Genomic DNA, 23,134 nt, shown 5'->3' with positions numbered 1-23,134 from the left:
ACAAAATAACCTTTTTTTGAAATTTAAAAAATAAAATCTGTATGACTCACATATGTATAACTTGGATTAGAACGGAGAATTTCGAAAGGCAGTTGAACAGTGTTGGGTAAGTTACTCTAAAAAACTATTAATTACATCATCTACAGTGTAATTAGATTACTGTACTAATTACTAAGTAATTGCATTACTTATAACTAATTACTTTCTAAAACATTGATCAACCTCGACCAGATGAAAAATACAAGGATAGACATGAAACTGTTCTTTTAATTCTTTCAAATAAATCATATAAAATCAAATAAATGATTCATGTACTGGCCAAAGAATTTAAGGGGGCTGCGTTAAATTAGAAAACATACATTTTAACATTAGACGTTAAATTTCGATTTTAAATTCACTATTGTTTTATATAGAATTGTTCTAGCATCTATACAGTATTTAACGCAATTACATCAGAAGTAACTAATTAAATTACTGAAAAATTAAGAGTAATCCCTACTTTTTCAATGAAAAAGTAATTACTTAATGGATTACACCCAACACTGCAGTCGAATAGCTGAACTTATATTTTTTTCCCCTTCTGAAATAGTCTACTAACTACTCAAAGTTGATGCTTATTCCTTAACTAGACACTATAATGATGACATTGACCCTAATGTAGCAAGAACTGAAACAAAATTCAAAGAGAAGTTTTAGTGACCTCTTGAGACTTTTTGATAAATTTGACCAATACAAAATTTTGCTGATCCGTTTACCTTTCTATTAGCATGTTCTTTTCTATGTGTACCAGTTTTTGGTATAAATTATGTTCTGACTATTGTAATTTGTCTGTCATCATCTTCATATTATGTCTCCAAATATTTGCTTTCTCCAATGTAAGACTTAGATATGGACTATATGGACTTTAACGCAACTGCAGCAAACAAATTAAATGTGCACAATTAAATCAGTCATTTACATCCTGGTATTTATTAAATGACATGTACAGTACATTTAGACCTCATGTTTTAAATACAATATGCATGTCATCAATCAATTGAGAATAAAATGACAGAGAAAATCCTTAAATTATTAAAAAGGAAAAACAAAAGCCACAACCTCTGAGTAAATCTTTTGGCATCAATTAAAAATATTTTAATATATTTACTCGCATACAGTAGGATCAGACAGACAAATGGAAAAGGGGGAAAACGCATATCATAAAATTATTACAAGTTACTTCTGATGAGATGAGAAGTTATGACAAAAATCAGTTCGTAAATAACAAAATATGCTCAATGGCAATAGGCACATTATAGAACACTGCATACTCAAACTGGTATCTTTACGAAGGCTTTTTATAATAATAAAATATGTATTTGTGTGTTGTATGCTTATGAATAACAGCAGAAATGAGCAGGTTCCACAGTTGAACCCTCATAAGGGCCTTGAAGATGGAAGATCAACTATAACACTCCAAACATCCAGAAAAATACAAACCCCCATGAAATAGAAAAATTTAAACAACCATCAACAAAAGAGAAACTAAAAGCACACTTTATAAAGTGATCAGACAAAGTAATACATGCATAATAAAACCAAGGCTATCCAAACTGTCAGAGTACCAAAAATTAGAAAATGATACATAATATGACCTTGAGATGTTAATGATACCAAGCGGTTATTGCACCTTTTAGAAAACTTGATATAGCCAATGAATGATGCAAAATAAAACAGCATATCACGTTTTTTTGTCCTAGAAAGCAGCAAGAAAGAAAAGAACAGTTTTCTCCTGAAATGTGCAAAGAGGTGCATGCATATGTGTATTCAAGTTAAGCTCAGTGTGTATAACAAATACAAAAATAGATCTTGATTTGTCCAATGCAATCGATAAAATCTAAAATAGCGCCACAAACACTCAGATGTAGTCTGACAACATCAAGGTGAAGCGTTTTAAAAAGGCTGTTAAAAATCATTTTGGCCTCCCTGAAGATCTAAACTTGTTTGACAGTGCTTTACGGCTTGGCACAGGAACAAGCTGGTGTTAATGCACACTATGGCCACCAGAGGCAAAACATTTTGGACTCATTTTGGCGTGCATGCACATACACACACCTCAACACTAAAGTGGCACAGATTCTAGCTGAAGAGCTTGACGAAGCAGCTTTGGCAGTATGGTTTGTCGTTCTGCTCTTTGAACGTGCCCTTGTTCAGCTGTTTAAGGCAGAAAGCGCAGACAAAATGCTCAGGGTGAAACTTCTTGCCCATGGCGGTGATGCATCTGCCGGTAATGGGTTTCTGACAGCCGGAGCAGAGTGAGCCACGGCGTTCGTGGTAATGAGCCTCGCAGTATGGCTGCCCTTCGTGCTCGAAGAAACTGCCATTCACAAATGGAGTAAAACACTCCTGTGTGCCCGAGAGAGAATACAAAGAACAAAATCAATCAGATATATAAGGACAGTTCCAATAATAATACTGTTAAACAGTACATACACTGACCAGCCACAACATTAAAACCACTGACAGGTGAAGTGAATAACATTTATTATCTTGTTACAATGGCACCTGTCAAGGGGTGGGATATATTAGGCAGCAAGTGAACAGTCAGTTCTTGAATTTCATGTGTTGGAAGCAGGAAAAATGGGCAAGCGTAAGGATCTGAGTGACTTTGACAAGGGCCAAATTGGGATGGCTAGACGACTGGGTCAGAGCACCTCCAAAACGGTGATGCGGGGAGCGAAGACTAGCCTGTCTAGTCCGATCCCACAGAAGAGCTACTGTAGCACAAATCGCTGAAAAACTGAATGCTGGCCACACAGTGCATTGCAGCTTGCTGTGTATGGGGCTGCGTAGTTGCAAACCAGTCAGATTGCCCATGCTGACCCCTGTCCACTACCAAAAACGCCTACAATGGGCACGTGAGCGTCAGAACTGGACCATGGAGCAAATGGAAGAAGGTGGCCTGGTCTGATGAATCACGTTTTCTTTTAGATCATGTGGATGGCTGGGTGGCAGCAGGATGCACTATGGGAAGACGACAGGCTGGTGGAGGGAGTGTGATACTCTGGGCAATGTTCTGCTGGGAAACCTTGGGTTCTGGCATTCATGTGGATGTTACTTTGACACGTATCACCTACCTAAACATTGTTGCAGCCCACGTACACCCCTTCATGACAATGGTATTCCCTGATGGCAGTGGCCTCTTTCAGCAGGATAACACACCCTGTCACATTGCAAAAATTGTCCAGGGATGGTTTGAGGAACATGACAAAGGGTTCAGGGTGCTGAATTGGCCTCCAAATTCCTCAGATCTCAATCCGATTGAGCATCTATGGGATGTGCTGGACCAACAAGTCTGATCCATGGAGGCTCCACCTCGCAACTTACAGGACTTGAAGGATCTGCTACTAACATCTTGGTGCCATATACCACAGGACACCTTCAGAGGCCATGTGGAGTCCATGCCTCGACAGGTCAGAGCTGTTTTGGCGGCACGAGGGGGACCTACACGATATTAAGCAGGTGGTTTCAATGTTGTGGCTGATCGGTGTATATAACTGATACCTGATAAATGTATAAAAAGACACATCTGATACTGAAATTAGTAAGTGAACAAATCAAAAACACAGATAACAAGACCATACATTTTGAATGGCTGATACCAATATCTAAACAGCAGGGTGGTTGATGGTTAATATAATGCCTACTTGAATATACATTTATAAATCTGAATATATAGTTAAGTCTATACCTAATCCTTCTATAATTATAACAATCAATTTATAACTAAATATTCAGTTACAATTACACATTAAGGATTTACATTAAGATTTGATATAATTATTTCCTGTTTGGGCTAAATGGCTGAAATCAAAAGAACATTTTTATAAACTGTTTACTCAAAAATATTGAAAACATGATGCTTTTGGTAAAATTTAAAACCGACATACAACAATTTCTCTTACTCAGTCAACCGGTCATGTCATATTTATACTGACCCTGCAGACAAAACACTCTGGATGCCAGAGAGAGTTGAGGGCAGAGATGTAGTTCTCCAAGATGGCACGGGCACAGCCGCCACATTTAGGGGCAAACATGTCAAAGTAGTCTTTTTTACAGTACGCCTTTCCCTCCTTCTCATGGAAACCTGCAGAAAAACAGCAGAAGAGAAAGAGGGGGGCAGAAGATATAAAACCTTTGTGATGAAAAGAAAGAGGAAAACAGCTGGTAGAAAAAGGAACTGCCAACTAGAGAGAAGAAAAGAGGTTTAAAAGAGTGGAAGCTGCCTACCCTCAGGGCCAAAGAATGACCCGCACTGGGCACAAAAGAAATGTTCCGGATGCCAAGTCTTGTCTAATGCGGTCACCACTCTCTGCAGAAGAGAGAGAGAAAAACACAAATGCAGAATGTATTACTGAAACAATGTCTGAAGAATATCAATCAAGTATATTTAGTAAAATCTATAAAACTATATAGGTTATTCAAAATTACTACATATTCAAGATTATCAATTATACATTCAGAATTTGTACATTATCCACTATTGGCCCCCAAAATATATTGGATATATATATATATATATATATATATATATATATACACACACACACACACACACACACACACACACACACGCTGTTAGTCATTTACTATATTTAATCGCGATCAATCACATTATTTTCCATAGTTAATCATGATTAATCGCAGATTTTCAAAGTGCTGAAATTTGACACTATATACAGTATATTATATATATATATATATATATATATATATATATATATATATATATATATATATATATATATATACACACACACACACACACACACACACACACTTCTTTTCCTGTCAAAATGTATTTAGTTCCTTCTTAGGAGAGAACACAAAACAATATGTAACAATACAATAAATATTTATTAACATTTTTACACAGTATAAAAGATAGAAATGCAATAAAATAGTGCAAATTCAATTAACATTCAACGTTTCCCAAAGTCTAAGTGGGAGGTTGACTATTTGAAAGAACTAATGCCCATAGGTTGCGTATCCATTGCAATTCACATTAAATCTCTTAGACTATGATCCTCCTTGATATTAATCAGCTGGCAGACTGTGGCTATCCACTTTGCTACAGCAATCGTGAAGCCGCAATCACATGATTCGCGTCAGGGCGTCAACGCACCGTTTTGAAGTTTGGTCTACACATGAAAAGCACTGCAGAGAACAGCCGAGGTAGGAATGGCATACTACCAATACCACTTTTACTGCTTATGCCATATCTAATACGGCAGAAATAATAAGAGGTGTATGGTAGTATGCCATTCTGAACACAGCCAACGTTTTGTTCTGCTTTTAGTGCTGGCACTGCCAACATAATGGTATGAATTTACCAATAATTGTTAACTTTCTGGTTCGAAAGATCAGCGGCAAATGTGTCAAAATTTAAATTGTTTGAAATTTGAGTGGCAGCCGTTCCACGGGAGAACTCCAACAAGCTAGCTTGCCTCACCTGTCCCTCATCAGTGTCATGTATAGTGTGTTTGGTTTTTAGGTCATAGTTAAGACTTGACGTGCTTCCGTGGTAATTAAATTCTGCCTTACAAAAGGATGCAAAGTACTTTATTTCTGTCACAGAAATGGGGTCTGGTGTTTGTTTTGTTAGGAGGTCCTTTCTGCATCACTTGATTATTGTTGACAAAAACAAAGATTCGCTGTTGTGTGTTTGTGGTGTGTCAGTGTAATGACCCTGGACACATCGCAAAGGTTCCACCCTATAACAACCAGTGTTTAAAACTCACATGGAACTGAATACAATTTTCAGAATCAAATCTCAAATTGACCCTTCGATAAGCCCCGCCTTAAGTGTTTTTCTGACCAATCCTGACTTACTAACTGTTGCCGGGCTGCCATTACTCTGACACGCGTTTACTATTTTCCAATGAGAATCTACGGGAGTGATGTGTGTTTGAGCAGATGTAAGCGGGATTTTATCAAAATTATCCAAAGAAACGTAAAACACTTTGTAGCCGGGTCACTTGTAATTATGACTAGATGTACCCAGAGAGGATACACAGTGGTTTTTCTTTCTTTTAAAATAAAATCTATAAATAAATGTCAAGAAGAGCATATTATGGATTGAACTATAATACCCCTCATTCCCAAATGAACATGAATAACATCAGTGAGGACACCTACATTTGCTCCGAGGTTGTTTCATGTCTTAGTAAAGACGATTAGTAAATAAAGAGTTCACAGCATCAAAGTGGGTGTGTTATGAGATGTTATAAGCAGTTCTGTTCACTTACATTAATGGTATCAAACTTGATGTTTATATGACAATGCTATTTTAATTAAAAAAAATTTTTTTTTAAATTATTATTTAAATATGTTTTTTTTGCAACAAATAAATCACATTTTAATATAATTATTTTTTTGCTAGTATGGTTATATATTACACTACTGCACATAGTATACTATAAGTAAAATAAGTATATGTTTACAGGAAATTTGAAGCCAGAGTTAAAGTTGGGGTGGGTATAGTAAGTAGCACCATCAGGCCTCTGGGTGGTGACATATGAGCCATACACACACACACACACACACACACACACACAGTCTTGTTGAATGCCCTGTCTGTGACCTGTTAAGGTGTGGATAGAGAGCATAATCCTTACGTCCAGAATGGGTCCATTGCAGTAGTAACAGCGTGGAGAGAAGAGGCTGTGGTAATCCTTTTCACAGTATGGCTGTCCGTCTCGCTCAAAGAAGTTTTTGGAACCTATTTCCTCCTGACAGTGAGTACACACAAAATGTTCCGGATGCCACGTCCGACCCATTGCTGTCACCACCTGAATGAATAAAAGAAAAAAATAACGGGAAGACTACAATAATAAACTGGAATTTAGTGTTGACACTTAACTGATCACAACTAGGGCTGTCAATAGATTCAAATTGTATTATATTGTATATCGATTAATTTATCAAATTAAAAATCGCAATAAATTGCATAGCAATATTTGCTGAGAAATGCCCCCAAATAAAAATAATATATAATAAATTCAAATAATTGAATTTTATTACTGGGCTGCAAACCTCAGGGTTATGCAATACTGGCTAAAACAAAAGCAAACCCATGACTCAATGTGGCTCACCATGGAGGCATTTTCATGCATGCCAAACTCACTAGCAGCTTTGTTATACTCCCCCTTTACATGCCTATGTTCCCCCTACACTAAAAATGTAATTGTTAAAACTATACTGAGAATTGAGACAATTTCAACATCGATTTGGACTACAAGCCTTTTCTATCTCTGCCCCTATAGCAGCAAAACTGGCATTTCCACCTTCAATGATGGACAGAACCTTCTCTCAGTGGTCAATTACTGGCCTAACAATGTTTAAAGATCTTTATATAGATAATGTCTTTGCATCCTTCCAACAGTTACTAGAAAAATTGTCATTACCAAGACATAACTTTTTCAGATATTTGCAGATTCGCAGCTTTATTCGAGACCTGCACCCTCAATTTCCTAGTCTCCCTTTCGCAACCCCTACTGACACCTTCCTGGAACCAATTAATATTACTAAAGGTGTGATTTCCTAAATGTATGATGCTATATGCGCTTTGCAGGATACCCTACTTACATCTATTAAATATCAGTGGGAGGAGGACTTAGGCGAGAGTATACCAGCTGAGCAATGGGGAGAAATTTTAAGTTGAATACACTCCTCATCCTTTTGTGCCAGGCACGGCTTGATTTAGTGTAAAATCCTTCACCGCACTCACTGGACCGAAGTCAAACTCTCTAAAATATACCCAAACATTGATCCCATGTGTGATCGCTGTCATCAAGCCCCTGCAACTACTGCACACGTGTTTTGGTACTGTCCATCTATTTAGAAATACTGGTCCAAGATTTTTGAAACAATATCTGGCTTCTCATTGTTGATACAAATGTTGAACCCCTAGCTGTTACAGCTCTATTTGGCGCTCTCCCTCTGACACTTGACCTTCCGAAATATAAGACTGATTTTGTAGCCTTCATTACACTCCCGCCACACATTCCTTATGGATTAGGGATATTTTTACGTTCATCAAATTAGAAAAAATTAGACACACAATAAAGGGTTCTTTTGAGAAATTTCACAAACTTGGAGTCCTTTCCTCATCTATGTGGAAAAGTTACACCTGACTAACCTGGATACATAACTTTTGTGTGTTAGGTCCCACCTCACACCTCCCAGCCCAGCATAACTATTATCTAACTTATTACCTGAATGGTTAGCATTGTTGGGTGACCAAGCAGCTTGAAATTTTATTTTATTTATTTTCGGTTTTGTTTAATTTCGTTTCGTTTGGTTCTTTGGTATTTTGTGTATGACTGCCATATGTAAATTATATGTGGGAGTATTTGTGGGTGTACATGGGTGTGTGTATATATACATATATGTTTATGTATGCGTGTATGTATAATATATATATATATATATATATATATATATATATATATATATATATATATATATATATATATATATATATATATATATATATATTATACACATCCTCGTTTCCTTTCCTTCCATCCTTTCCTCATTTCCTAAGAGGATGGAGCTAGGAAACGGGGAAAGGAAACGAGGATGCACAATTTAAGAAATGAGAAGAACCCAATATATTGTTCGTTTAATTTAATTGAACACAAGCCTATTATTGCCCTACAGTCTACAGCAATCCATTTAGCAAGATCTTACAAGTATGTCAGGACTGTTACCTGGCCAGCGATGGGTTTCTTGCAGGCTCCACAAACTCCTTTGGCCACAGTTTGGACACCCAGTCGGTTGAGGTCTGACTGCAGGTTGCCAAGCATGTTGTCCAGTTTATTCCCCTGCTTTGGAACGCTGGTGGGGGAACTCTTACCCTGAGCCATAATCTAAGGGGAAAAAAAGAATAGAATGATCATGTTTTATTTTATAAAGCACATACAGGCTGCAACCCTCCTTGGCAACACAGACAAGCGTATTGTTGTTTTCTATTGTTAAACACTTCATATTCGATGGCGGTACATTGATTTATTTGTGATTTAGCTCATGCTTTTATTTAAAGGCCCCCATGTATTAACCTGTGGTTAAATGTCTTACTCTAGGTCATAATGGGGATAGTTTATGGATCAACCCTTTTGGAGTTTGAGAGAATCTTTAACTTCTAAGCAACACCAACCACTGGTGCATGCCTTTCTTTGGAAATCACAGAACTGGAAAGTGAATATAAATGTTCCCTAATAAGCTGTGCAGTGATTTAGCAATTCATGTGTGCCCCAGAAGAGATGCCCTGTACACTGTCAAAGATTACTTTAATTGGCCAAATATCCAATCAGCACATGGATTTCTGGCTACATTACTCCTATTATATTCATCCTGTTGCATGTGAATAAAAGTGTACCAAGTTTTGCAGTGATATATACTGTACATATTCCTGGGCATCACTGATACACAATTATTTTGTAGTTTACATTAATGGAAAAACTATAGAATGTCAATTTGGATTATGTCTGTTTTACTAATCTACGGAAACCAATCCCAAAGATTTCTCCATGAAATCAGTCCCGCTATTCTAACATTTACCACTGCTGACCTTCCCTAAATACAAAAGGATTTGCAAGGTGCTGAAGACATAATCAGATGTGGGACCAAAGAGGATTATGAGTCAAAAAGTGTTGGTGTAACCCCATCCCTCTACTCTTTATTTCAATTCAAAGAACTGTGACTCAGTAGCATTCTCTAGAAAGCAGACATAGTAACCTTCTTGAACAGACATACCCTGTTATTTTTGCAAATGAGCACACACTTAAACATGCTACTCCTTAGGTAGTCTCATGTAGCCAGACTTTCTACTAGCTGCAAATCTGGTTCATTTTGCAGCTTACTCTGGCATAATGGTGTAGTTACAGCATCTACCAGCAGGGGCAAACTGCCCATGCTAACCAGGCAAACCCCCTGGTTTCAATGGCATTGTCTGTCATTACTAGTACCAGTGGGCACTTCAAGGGTAACCAAATTTGTTCATGCACCAGGAATCCAAACAAGGACAAGGGTAAAAAAATTAAACTAGAAAACACAAGGAAAAACACACTGTCTTGATTGTGCATGTTGGCACCAGCAAACTATTTCATAAATGCTGATGCACACATTCCTTGTGTGTGCATTATTTGTAAGTCAAAGACTTACAGCATACACTCTTCAAGCAAAATGCTATAAGCCATGGAGGATGAGGGGGAAGGCAGAATAGAAACAAAGTCACAGGTTCTTACACTATTTGACCAATGAATTTCCAAAACTTTTCCAAAAACTTTCTAGCTGTTTGTGAGAAATGGATAAGGATTTTTATTATTGAAATGTATCATTCACATCATTCAAATTCAGACAGATTCACTAATGAATCATTTAGCACAATTTGTGAGCCAGTACACCTTTTGGCCTTTCAAAGCTCTCACAGTGTATGGTAAAGTCTTCAAAGCGAATAGGGCATAAGGATGATCACTTCAGAATGGAACACACCCACAAACAGCACTGCGAGAAGCCATCTGTAGAACTTGGTGGCACCGGTGCTACCGCTCTCAAATGTTAGTCTGGAGCCCTATTTACTCTACAAAATATCTACACAAGAGCAAAATCTAATTATTTGAGGACACCACGTTTAGCTAGAGCACAGCAAAACTAGAAAAATTTATATTCACTATAAAAATTTTCTTCCCAGACTTTTTCAAAAAGCAATTTTAAAATTCACAGATTTTTCTAGGTTTTCCATGACTGTGGGACCCTTATTGAGAGTGTAAGACAAAGGTGCAAGCTCTGAGATCAGATGCAGATGAACAGAGGAAAGACAGAACAAGTTCATGCCTGTACCGGTGGAAAAAGGGGTTCATATTCCGTTTGGCAGCCCACAGAAGCCCAAACCTTTGGAGGAGGGGGCGGGGTCACAGCTTTAGGTGGAGAAGGTGGGATAGGAGGAGGATCGGGGTATTTAGGTGGAGGTGGAAGTGACGGGGAGCGCTGAGGAGGTGGAGGAGGAGTGGGTTCTTTAGGGGGTGGAGGTGGTGGGGGAAGAGTAGAAGGCTCTGGCTTTTTTGGCACAGGATGGGTTAGGACTTTTTTCGTAGGACTGGGTGACTCTGGAGGAATGATGATCTGATCAACAAAAAACATGTAAAAGGAAGTAAAAGGTGATTTCAGCAAATATGAAATAAAGCCATTAAAAGATGGTAAAAGAAAATAATCTGGTAAAAGATTATTAAATAAAAAGAGCATAAAACTATGGCCCCAGCTGTGCATTCTTAAAAGCTGACGTGTGTAATTTCTATGCCACTATTGGCACCAAATGGAATTGAACAGATCCAACCCTCGTTTTCAATTGTTTGGACAAGCACATAGTCTTGTCTCAAACTCACCACATTTGTTGAGCAATAAGTTGACATGTTGGACAACCTTAAACAAACGTAATCACTGCAGAAATCACCACAGAGCCTTGTTTTCTTTTATCAGGGAAAGCAACAAATGAATGGTTTACATCTAGTTGTCTCTGAATATTAAGAAGGAGATAGAGAGTATTTAAAAAACAACAACAACAACAGCAACAACAAAAGAATTACACACATCAGCTTTAAAAAAATAATTAAATTACCGACTAAAGAAGAGCCTTTTGGGCAGCAAAAATGTACCAAAATGTTAATGTTTTCTTTCTTGAGACTTTATGACAAGCCAATAAGACAAGATGTAACGCAACACATGACAAGAAACGCTGTCATACTGGCATTGATTATAAGCAGTTGGTCAGTTTAATTCGACATTATGAGCTGCTGAGTTGGACTGCAAGTTTTGTTAGTTCCACCAGTAAGCTTGTGACCTGAAATAATGCTACCTTATCCACAGTTGGTGATACACCATGCTCCTCTCTTGAACGCTGAGGGTTGGAACAGACAATGACCCCTTCTGTAAGCCAATCATCTGGCTGTTTATGCGGGTGCTCCAGTTGGGTGCGACCAATGCCTAGTTTCCCTTGCAGCTCTTTAATGAGTCGATCCTGGGAGGTACTCTTGTTAAGAACGATTGGGCCCATTTTTCTGCGCATGTGGCCATCACGAAACATTGGGTGGACATTGGATGTTTCCTTTGTACGTCTGATTACAGATTTAAGCTGCAAAGAGCCAGCATTAATTAACCTCATTAAAGTGTTTAGATCATGCAATGCTTTTTTGAAAAAAGCATTTAAGAACTCAACCATCTCAGTCCAGTCCAATGGTCTCTAAAAAGCAGCCAGTAAGATCCATCCATTAAGTAGGTTCATTCATTGATTCACAAAATGTTCAATGGGCCAATGCATCACTAACCTTCCAATCTGAAACCATGCAAGAAGGTATAAAAGGTATAAAAACCATGAAGCAAACACAACATGTCAAAGCAAAAACTGACAAAAGTAACCTTCCACTACCATTCACTTCACACATCAACCTCTGCAATTGCAAAACTGCATCATGCAAGAGCTCAGACTATGGAACCACAATAACCAACTACATTAAAGAGCTCTCAGCTACTGATGGGCAAAGAGAGAAGATGGAATGCAGTTGCACAATGAACCTTAATCTCCTTTGCAGAACTGCAAAGCAAGCAAGCCTAGCCTTGTTGTCGGTTCAGTGCCATGCACCTCATTTGAAAAGCGTGTTGGAGCATGCATTTGAACAATTCTCCACCTTTCCAAAAAACAAGATGCAATACAAAACGTTGTAACAATAATGCAGCCCAATGCAATGAGCAGCCCTCTAAGAAAAGGCCTTGGTGAATTTTAGGAGTGCTAAATGACGCTTACAGATGTGCTAACTTGCTAATGGAGGGTACCTTTTATTTGAGTAAGATGGAAAGGTTTAGATTGGGTATCTACAGGCCCCTTGGCCCAAGGATCAGGCTTACAGTTGAAGTCAGTAGTTTACATACACCTTAGCCAAATACATTTAAACTCAGTTTTTCACAATTCCTGACATTTAATTGTAGAAAACATTCCCTGTCTTTGGTCAGTTAGGATCACTTCTTTATTTTAAGAATGTGAAATGTCAGAATAATAGTAGAGAGAATGATATATTTTAGCTTTTATTTATTTTATCACATTCCCAGTGGGTCAGAAGTTTACATACACTTTATTAATATTTGGTAGCATAGCCTTTAAATTGTTTAACTTGGGTCAAATGTTTTGGGTAGCCTTTCATAAGCTTCTCACAATAAGTTGCTGGAATTTTGGCCCATTCCTCCAGACAGAACTGGTGTAACTGAGTCAGGTTTGTAGGCCTCCTTGCTCGCACATGCTGTTTCAGTTCTGCCCACAAATTTTCTATCGGATTGAGGCCAGGGCTTTGTGATGGCCACTCCAATACCTTGACTTTGTTGTCCTTAAGTCATTTTGCCACAACTTTGGAGGTATGCTTGGGGTCATTGTCCATTTGGAAGACCCATTTGCGACCAAGCTTTAACTTCATGGCTGATGTTTTCAGATGTTGCTTCAATATATTCACATAATTTTCCTTCCTCATGATGCCATCTATTTTGTGAAGTGCACCAGTCCCTCATGCAGCAAAGCACCCCCACAACATGATGCTGTCACCCCCATGCTTCATGGTTGGGATGGTGTTCTTCGGCTTGCAAGCTTTTCCCTTTTTCCTCCAAACATAATGATGGTCATTATGGCCATTTTGTTTCATCAGACCAGAGGACATTTCTCTCCAAAAAGTAAGATCTCTGTCCCCATGTGCACTTGCAAACTGTAGTCTGGCTTTTTTATGGCGGTTTTGGAACAGTGGCTTCTTCCTTGCTGAGCAGCCTTTCAGGCTTTGTCGATATAGGACTTGTCATACTGTGGATATAGATATTGTCTACCTGTTTCCTCCAGCATCTTCACAAGGTCCTTTGCTGTTGTTCTGGAATTGATTTGCGCTTTTCACACCAAACTACATTCACCTCTAGGAGACAAAATGCGTCTCATTCCTGAGCGGTATGATGACTGCGTGGTCCCATGATGTTTATACTTGCGTACTATTGTTTGTACAGATGAACGTGGTACCTTCAGGCATTTGGAAATTGCTCCCAAGGATAAACCAGACTTGTGGAGGTCTTGGCTGATTTCTTTTTATTTTTCCATGATGTCAAGCAAAGAGGCACTGAGTTTAAAGGTAGGCCTTAAAATACATCCACAGGTACACGTCCAATTGACTCCAATTAGCCTATCAGAAGCTAATTGGCTAATTGCCTAAAAGCTTGACATCATTTTCTGGAATTTTCCAAGCTGCTTAAAGGCACAGTTAACTTTTTGTATGTAAACTTCTGACCCACTGGAATTGTGATATAGTCAATTAAAAAAGAAAAAATCTGTCTGTAAAAAATTGTTGGAAAAATTACTCGTAGATGTCCTAAACGACCAAAACTATAGCTTGCTAATATTAAATCTGTGGAGTGGCTAAAAAATGAGTTTTAATGACTTCAACCTAAGTGTATGTAAACTTCTGACTTCAACTGTATACATTTGAGAAAGTATAAACAGCCATCCTGTGTTCTGCATACTTGCTGCTCTCATGCTTGCTAAATTTAGGGGTGCAAATTGGAGACAGGCTGACAGAGTTGGTGCGACTCATACTTGTCCAGATGCAGACAGCCTTTCAACTGCTGATGGCTGGAGAACTGGAAGGTGCAGAGAAACATCTGACATCCCAAAGAACAATGCGGAGTTTAGGGAATCGTCCATCCATCCGGCCTCAGTTACAGGCATAACCGTACCTTCACAGCCATCCTGTGGTGTTGATCGACCCAGAAGTGCCAGGTCTTCAGTGATCAACCTCTGCTGATCACATTTTGGTGAGGATCCTTCAACCATCGTTAATGGCACTCGTTTGATTGGCTCTGGTTGGGAAAGACTGGATACCAGCAGCTTGTCCAGAGCTTCCTCAAGCAGAGGCTCAGGGCAAGGAAGACTAATCCCCAATATGCCTGATTCAGAATTATCAAGTTTCTCTTTGGAAGGTTTTGGAGTTAATGTTAGCTTTGAAACTGGAGGAGCAGGCAGTGGCATGGGAGTTGGCACAGGACTCTTGCTAGTAATACCTGCCTCAGAACTTGGACTCTTGGCAGAGTCCCCAAGGACTAGACTTTTAGTTGCTGTAACAGGACTGCTACTCTTGGGAACCTTTTTGTGGCTTGGGTTCTTCCTTACTATGACTGGGCTAGGGCTTTTAGCAATTGTTACAGGACTAGAACTTTTCACATCAACAATCCTACTTGAGCTCTTAATAACTCCTGGTGGGCTGGGGCTTTTAGCCACTGAAACAGGACTTGAGGTGTTTGCAACCAGGCTGATTGTGTTGGGCAATTTATCTGCATGTTTGTTTAAACCTGACATTTGCAGGCTTGAACTTTTTACAGACAATTCTGGTGAGGAAATAGGCGTTTTACGAGGCTCAGAGGTTTTAGCCTTTGTACCCTTTGCGCTAGAAACTTCCAGCAGTTTCTCAGAATGGTTTTTTTTGAGTGTCAAGCCAGAAGATTCCGAGGTCGTAGAGGTGGTGTAGAGCACTGTGGATCTGGAAACTGGAGTGGAGTTTGTAGCTTCCTCAATGATTTGGAGCTCCATTAGAAGTGGTGCGCATGTATGGGAAGGTTCGTAGGGAGCCTGGGGAGGAACGCTTAGGTTGGATACCCCTGCTTCTGGGTCAATGACATTGATAGTTTCAGTGACTTCAAGACTGGAAAAGTCTAACACTTTAGTGGTAAATGAATCCTCCTTAACTGATGGCAGAGAGCCAGACTAGACAACCAACAACAAGAAGACAACAATAAAAGAAAAAGGGAGATAAAGCACTTGAGACATAGAAACATGGAGGTAAGATGGAAGAACTATAGAGTAACAAATATGATAAAAAGTGGGTGACGTGAAATATGAGGTCTCATTGTTACTGTAGGTTATTACTTTAATTCCCAGGGAACTCACAATGTATGCCTTGAATGTACTGTAGGTCACTTTGGATAAAAGCATTTGCAAAATGCATAACATAAATATCCTCTCTGATCCATGATCTTGTTATTTCTACTCAAATCAAAAACTCTGCCTAGAAGTAGCCTGATGTAATGCAATAAAAGAGTACTGTTATGTCTTGAAAATGCTTTGCTTATTCAATTATTACTCAAAAAGTAAGAATGTTACTAAGCAGAAGTCAGATATTAGGTTTACCAAATTGAAGCCAAATATGATCACCAGAATTCTCCAATAACCTGACACCCCAACCACAGCATTCCGGATCATTCCTTTTCAGGCCACAGTGTTGCTCATTTCCAAGACAGATATGTAAACAAGTGTGAATGTCCTCATACATACAAACACACTTTTATTTATTTTAGGCCTTGAATAATAAATAGTTATAATTTAAGGATTTATCAACAGTCACAGATATGCATATACAAATTGAAGCATACCAAAAGCCACTGACAGTTTTATTAAAACTGCCTATGTACACCTACTAATATATATATATATATATATATATATATATATATATATATATATGCCAGTTTTCTTTTTTCTTTTCCAACATTCTGCCATATATGCTAGAACCATATAACCACGATCAAAATGCCACTCAATATCGTAAAATAATTGTAATAAAAAGTGCATGTCTATTCATTTGCATTTAAACAGACTTTTCTCCAATCTAAATGATTCCATTAGGACTGCTTTCCAAAATCAAAAGAGCTGGACTTTCAATTTTATACATTGTTTTGAAAATATGATATGCTTTGAAATAAGATGACCTCAAATCATATAATTTTCACCAACATTACCAACAAGATGGTATACAATCATGTGGTCACTACAGCTACCATAGTAACACTTAAATTATGAGATCAACTATACATGTTTGACACTGTTACATTTATGTATCATAATCATTTACCTATTTAGAATGCAAACAGAACGGAACAAAAAACTTTTGGCTTGTGAAACACTGGCCAGTTTTAATGTATTGCCAACAAGAAACACCCAAGCGAGTGAACTAAACACAGAAAAAAGGAGTTAATTACTTTAAGGTTTTTCTCTCTTTCTCAAAACTTACATTGCTCTGAACTTTGAAGTCAGACAGTGAAGCCATGAGTTCATCAAGCTCTCTTGTAGCTGAGGAGGCAGAGATTCTGGCCTGCTGCTGGGCTGGAGTCTCTTCATGAACTTCTTTCAACTCAGAAACCTTGGGCACTGATGGAGCAGGCCTATAAACATTACAAAAATAAAACCAGGCATTAAGATAAGGACTAGAGCACAGATAGAGTATCAGCTAAAGGCCAAAAAGAGATCTTCCACCGGGAAGATTCCACCGCAACTTTAAACTCACTGCACAGTACATGTCACGGATGTCATGAATTTACAACTTGCACTGAAAGCATGGCATCCTTAACAGGGTTTTTCCTGCACCTCTGTTCAGCTGAATCTACAGCTACATTGCAAATTAAATTGGATTTTAACCGAATTGTGACCTTGAGTCTGAAGTTAGTGTGAGAAGATAAAGACGTATTAGCTGCACGCAAAAGCAAAAATAAAGTGTGTCTAGTTTAGTCCGATTCATAAATAAATTACTAATTTTTTTGCATCACTGAAAAAAAGGGCTCAATCGGTTCGAACCAATCTGATTAGGGATGCATGATATATCCGTGGCCGATATATTCTTGGCCGATAACCGGGAGAATTTAAATAGTATTATCGTGCCGATAATGGAATTATCGTCAATATTTTTGTCGATATTTATTGCGGTTAATTTGCTTGCGGCTGACTGTCTGCGGCTTCTTTCCTTCAGGCAGGGACTCGGGAGGCCTCAAAGACAGTGTGCGTGTGCACACAACGTCTCTGTGTGAGTGGAAGGCAAGCTCATGTCGCACTTTGAGGAATATTTCAACATCTCTGCACCTTGTTACGTTGTTTTGAGGCTGGTTTTAGTCATCTGCTGTAATTAACGACATGCCATTTCCCATTTTCTGTTTGTTCCATGAAGCAATAAACGAAAACGCAACAAACACCTGCATGTATGTTACTTGGGGGCAATAATTTTTGCTTATTACTTCATGGAACAAAGAGAATGTGGGAAATAGCACATCATTACTTACAGCAGAGCATTGTGATTAAAACAAGTCCAAACACAACCTAACACGGTGCATAGCTCTTGAAATAATTCTCACAGAGTGACTCAAGGTGGCTAAAGACACTAGTTTGTGAGTTAAATGAATGTACTTGTATTTTATGAAGAGTCTGTGGATGAGATGCTGAGCACAATGTGCACACATACATAACACACACAAACAACCGCTGCACTTGCAGTCTGTGTAACGAATGAGGCTGTATCCCTTCAGCCGACCACCAGAGGGAGCCTTCTCCCGAATACTGATATTATACCGTTTCTTCTATGGTGACTTCCTGTTTGTACTATATAAATAGCCATGCTCTTCCATTATGACTTTGCAAAGTATTGCCAGTTTCACTGCCTTACCAAGCGTTATTCTCATTGCCTGTTTATCGCCTTCTTGTTATGACCATTGTGCCTGCTTTCTGGATTTACCAATACTGGATTACTGTTTTGCTCTGTTTGACTGGTTGGACTGATTACCTGTGTAACGACAACTTTGCCTGCTTCAACGATTACGTCTCTGCCTTGTGTCTTAGATTTGTTTGCTGATTATAATAAACTTCTTGCATATGGATTCTACCTTCGCCTCCATGTCGAGTCCCTTACAGTCTGGCTGCTAGCATAAATATTACACCATGTATACAGCGAGTAGGATTTGTATTGTGTGTTTTGTTGTTTAATGCTTGTTACATGCTGTTTATCGCCTCATTTTGGTTTAATGCATTATTACAGCTGTTAAAATTGTATTATTCTCTCTCTGTGAGCGAGTCATTAGGATTACCATAAACACTCATATAAATGGGCACCATACAATTTGTGCAAGTGTATTGTCATTTATTTGTCATTCAAATCAGCCTTCATCTGTAATATAGGAACAAGTCCAAATTTAAGCTTTTAACTCACACCTATTTTTCAAAGGAGAAGCTTTTAATGAATTAGCTAGCAGGTCAAGGTTAAATGATTAAAAATTAAAACTTTTTTTTTTAAATATCAGTTATTGGTATCAGCCACAATGAGCTGTGAATTATTGGTTATTGTATCGGCCCAGAAGTTCCATATCGGTGCATCCCTATATCTGATGAATCCTTCAATGAATCAAGTCACTGAAACCGCCAGAGCGGTTACTAAACCAATTGTTACTTTCAGTCACATCCAACTCAAAAAGAAGCAAGAACTTTTTATCAGAGTTTTATTTACTTATTAAGAAGGCCATGGCCATCCTCCGACATTTTAAGACGTGCGCAAGTTAATGCAAGTTTGAATAAAATTGGGAAATAACATTTCCCAATTTCTGTTCCTGCTTTCTTTCTGCAACATTTCCTTTCATCTTTCTACTCACCTCCTGATAAAAAGTAGCAAAGGCAAAACAGAAAAATTACAAAAAATAGCTTACGCAGGGGCCGGAACGGAGCTCTCCAGCTCATTTAACAAACTCTCCATGCTGGGTCTGACATCTTCTACACCGCGACCCGCAGCATGCCTTTTGGGTTTCTCCATCTTGGGAGGGGGAGCTTTTACAACTGATGAGACACCGTTTTCTGGAACATATCGCTGGGTGTTGCTGGCTAGTTTGGGGGGGTGCGCTTCTGTCAGAGATAAATAAAAAGACATTCTTTAGATATGCTTGAAATTCTGTCAAAACGTTCATAACTTAAACAAGTCATTAACAAACATTGCATTATACATCACTTAAAGACAACATCAAATCTAATGTTGTGATCTCACTGACCCCATTTACAGTACTTTCCAAAACCCGAATTTTCATTTAGTTCACCCAAAATGAAAATTCTGTCATCATGTTGTTCCAAAAATGTTATCCGTGAGTTGTGCAATTCTCACCTTCAGTAGGGAATGATGGAGTGCTGTGCTGTACAGCATTGAGCTCCAGCAACAGTCGGTCCAGCTCAGAGAGATTACTACCCAGCGATGAGCTCATGACTGCAGCAGGAGAGTCAATCGTCTTCTGTTTGTTGGGGAAACTATAAACGTGCTCTTCGTCGGACTCCGACACACGAGGACTGAAGCTTTTCTGAACTGAGCTGAGAGACTTAAGGAAAGACAAAATAAAGACATTTATTTAGTTACAAAAAACGTATGGCTAGTTTTTATGTAACACTGTATTGCGCATGCAGCTTTACTGTAGAGGCAATAAATGAAACATGCTCCCTTAAGCTGTCCTCTCTCACTCATTTAGCTTTGGGAAGTATGATTCTTTTTTTGGGGGGAGAGGATTTTTTCCCCCTTTTTCACCCAATTTGGAATGCCCAATTCCCAATGCGCTTTTAAGTCCTCGTGGTCGCGTAGTGATTCGCCTCAATCCGGGTGGCGGAGGACGAATCTCAGTTGCCTCCACGTCTGAGACCGTCAACCCACTCATCTTATCACGTGGCTTGTTGAGCGCGTTGCCACGGAGACATAGTGCGTGTGGCGGCTTCACGCCATCCACCGCGGCAACCACGCTCAACTCACCACGCGCCCCACCGAGAACGAACCACATTATAGAGATCACGAGGAGGTTACCCCATGTGACCCTACCCTCCCTAGCAACCGGGCCAATTTGGTTTCTTAGGAGACCTGGCTGAAGTCACTCAGCATGCCCTGGGATTCAAACTAGTGAACTCCAGGGGTGGTAGCCAGTGTCTTTTTACCACTGAGCTACCCAGGCCCTGGGAAGTATGATTCTTTTTAGTAAATCCATTTGTTCAATTTATTAATTTTCCATGCATGGTGCTGTATGGCTTCTTGACATATAATATCAATGTATTTATTGAAATGTTGTTTTTGTATCAATTACATAAATTACAACATTTTCAGATTGTATTAATTGTATTTAACTGTAAATCTATCAAAGTTAAAGTTTAATACCATCACTTAATAGTGTTTTTGTGACAGATAAATACTGCTATGATGGTACACAAAGGTTAGCCAATGAATTTACATACAGAAGTCTTAAAGGTACAGTAGCAGAAACAGCATGTTTAATTCTAAAGGTCAAAGAGAGGATGTAAAATGGTAATGAAAACTAAAAAATTGTTTCAAGAACCTTGTTACATTTTAAATGGAAAAAAAATTAAAAAAAATTTAAATGCTACAAATATGTAGAATATGGCCCCTTTAAAGAAATATGTTGAACCGGCTTTATGACATGACTCCGGAACAACTAAACGTGAAGCATTTTGCTTCAGGACACAACAGCAATCTGGTATTTGTCATAAGGTTAAAGGATAACTAACAGGACTCATAAAAGGTCCAACAGAAAAAGCTCTGGAATAAGGAAACCTTTGGGCCTTTTTGCATTTAGTCACTTCTCGCGTCTAGATCGACAGGATTGCTATCTGATTAGGAATGCACATTCCATTTACACTTTGCCACACAACAATGCCCAAGCAAAGTGGATATTTATAAATTGTATGGGAATAGTAGATTGGAATTGTGTGCAAATATATCAGTTTACCTTGTGTAAATACATCTTTTAAAAACTAAACCATAACTTGTAATTCTGTGATGGTGTGTTTTACCTGGGCCGACTCTGGTTTTTCTAACAAAGTTCCATTCAGTGTTTGCGCAGGAGGGGAAGTCAGTCGAGGTGGGGAGGACACTTCCTGGTAACAGTCACTTCCTGTGGGGTAGGAATATGGCGTCTCTTCTGGGAAAAACACAGCTTGTTTGGAAATATTGGAGGACGTGGACTCCAAATCTGCGAGTAGAGCATCTGTACGCAATAGAGAAACAAATTATTACAACGAGTGTAAAATAAACTACATTTAAACAGAACTAGATTTGTCCATTTTCTGAAGATAACGTGAGTGGTGCTTGCCCGTGCAAATCGACACCACAATGCTAGGGCGTTATGTGTGATTGATTTCTGGCCCAAGTTAAAGATATTCTGGTCTTTAGATATGGCTTGGTTCCCTGCTTCAAATGTGAATGCATGGGTAAATTTTTGCCCATTTTTTAGCCCCCCAGGTGACAAATCACAAATTTGATCACTTAGAAAAGTAAAAGCACACCTTTCCTCAATAACCCACATGATTTGAGGAATCCTTCATATCCATAGCACAAAAATTGCAGGATGAGTTATGCGTGGAAGAGATGAACACACTGCGCTGGAGGTCGCTTTGGATACAAACGTTAGCCAAATGCATGTAAATCTAAATTTCTAAGGGTTATGGGCTGGTTTAAATCCCTAACCCCAAGTATGAACAATAGTACAAGTTAATAACCCCAAAAACAAATGCTCAGATTTGCACTTATCAGATTTGTGTTCCCTAATCCATCAGATATTGAATGGGTTGTTGCTGAATAACCCTGTTTCAACATGACTTTAAGTCAGTTCAAAGCACGGCTGGATTGGATCTGGAGAGGTGGGATAGTTCTGTATCACATGACTGAGATGGCGAAATCACTGCAGGCTTCACTCATGCTGGGTGTGGTGAGAGACACTTAAAAGACAGCTTTAAAACAGCATGCCTACAGGCATCGATTATAGCAGGAAATAAGAAAGCAAAATGCATGTGCATACAGGAACACAATGCTTTTATGCGCAACATCAATATTCAAAAACCATAAACCAAAGAATACAACAAGGCATTTTCACACATACTACAGGATAATTCAGGTTGTGAACTATCCTCCAGATTACTACCAACCTGTTAACTGACCAGCTCTCGTTAAAAGTCAGTATATAATGATTAAACAGAGTTTTGGCTAAGGCTGGACGATATATCGAATATTACATATTTGCAATTAAGGACGTTAATGATTACATTTATACATTTTACATTTATGCATTTAAAAGATGCTTTTATCCAAAGTGACTTACAGTGCACTTAATACAGGGACAGTCCCCCTGGAGCAACCTGGAGTTAAGTGCCTTGCTCAAGGACACAATGGTGGTGGCTGTGGGGATTGAACCAACAACCTTCTGCTTACCAGTTCAGTGCTTTAGTCCACTACAC

The 23,134-nt window shown here is 38.7% G+C and overlaps 2 protein-coding genes across 5 annotated transcripts in view; both read right to left on the bottom strand.

Annotated features, from left to right (window-relative positions):
- Positions 1-950: 950 nt before the first annotated feature.
- pxna (paxillin a) overlaps positions 951-23,134 on the bottom strand; it is a 43,006-nt gene continuing 20,822 nt past the window's right edge. For 3 of the 4 annotated variants that reach the window (XM_051671003.1, XM_051671009.1, XM_051670989.1), the window contains 9 exons: positions 21,695-21,888; positions 20,016-20,223; positions 19,570-19,762; positions 17,121-17,271; positions 8,754-8,912; positions 6,657-6,830; positions 4,270-4,351; positions 3,978-4,126; positions 951-2,385 (listed from right to left, as the gene is read on the bottom strand). In XM_051671003.1, coding sequence (XP_051526963.1) covers positions 2,119-2,385; positions 3,978-4,126; positions 4,270-4,351; positions 6,657-6,830; positions 8,754-8,912; positions 17,121-17,271; positions 19,570-19,762; positions 20,016-20,223; positions 21,695-21,888 — 1,577 coding nt within the window. In that variant the 3' untranslated portion in view covers positions 951-2,118. Of the gene's footprint in view, positions 2,386-3,944; positions 4,127-4,269; positions 4,352-6,656; positions 6,831-8,753; positions 8,913-17,120; positions 17,272-19,569; positions 19,763-20,015; positions 20,224-21,694; positions 21,889-23,134 lie in introns of all 4 variants that reach the window. The other variant, XM_051670996.1, reaches the window with a different exon arrangement.
- On the bottom strand, positions 10,738-15,927 carry LOC127425270 (uncharacterized). The gene is made up of 3 exons (XM_051671022.1): positions 14,654-15,927; positions 11,897-12,172; positions 10,738-11,166 (listed from the first exon to the last, which is right to left on the bottom strand). Exons 1-3 carry the CDS (start codon positions 15,641-15,643, stop codon positions 10,873-10,875), a joined length of 1,560 nt encoding a protein of 519 aa, XP_051526982.1. The 5' UTR covers positions 15,644-15,927; the 3' UTR covers positions 10,738-10,872.

Source organism: Myxocyprinus asiaticus, chromosome 3 (genome assembly GCF_019703515.2).
Source record: "Myxocyprinus asiaticus isolate MX2 ecotype Aquarium Trade chromosome 3, UBuf_Myxa_2, whole genome shotgun sequence".
Lineage (NCBI taxonomy): Eukaryota > Metazoa > Chordata > Actinopteri > Cypriniformes > Catostomidae > Myxocyprinus > Myxocyprinus asiaticus.
The sequence above is the reverse complement of the archived record's forward strand: the minus strand, read 5'-3'. Positions and strand labels throughout refer to the sequence as shown.

Excerpts from the sequence above, each read along its gene's own strand:
- LOC127425270 (XM_051671022.1), bottom strand. The coding sequence starts at position 15,643 with ATGGAGCTCCAAATCATTGAGGAAGCTACAAACTCCACTCCAGTTTCC. Across the intron at positions 12,173-14,653 it reads GGCTGTCTGCATCTGGACAA|CTTAAATCTGTAATCAGACG; the intron begins GTATGAGTCGCA and ends GGCTCTTTGCAG. Across the intron at positions 11,167-11,896 it reads TATCACCAACTGTGGATAAG|ATCATCATTCCTCCAGAGTC; the intron begins GTAGCATTATTT and ends TTTGTTGATCAG.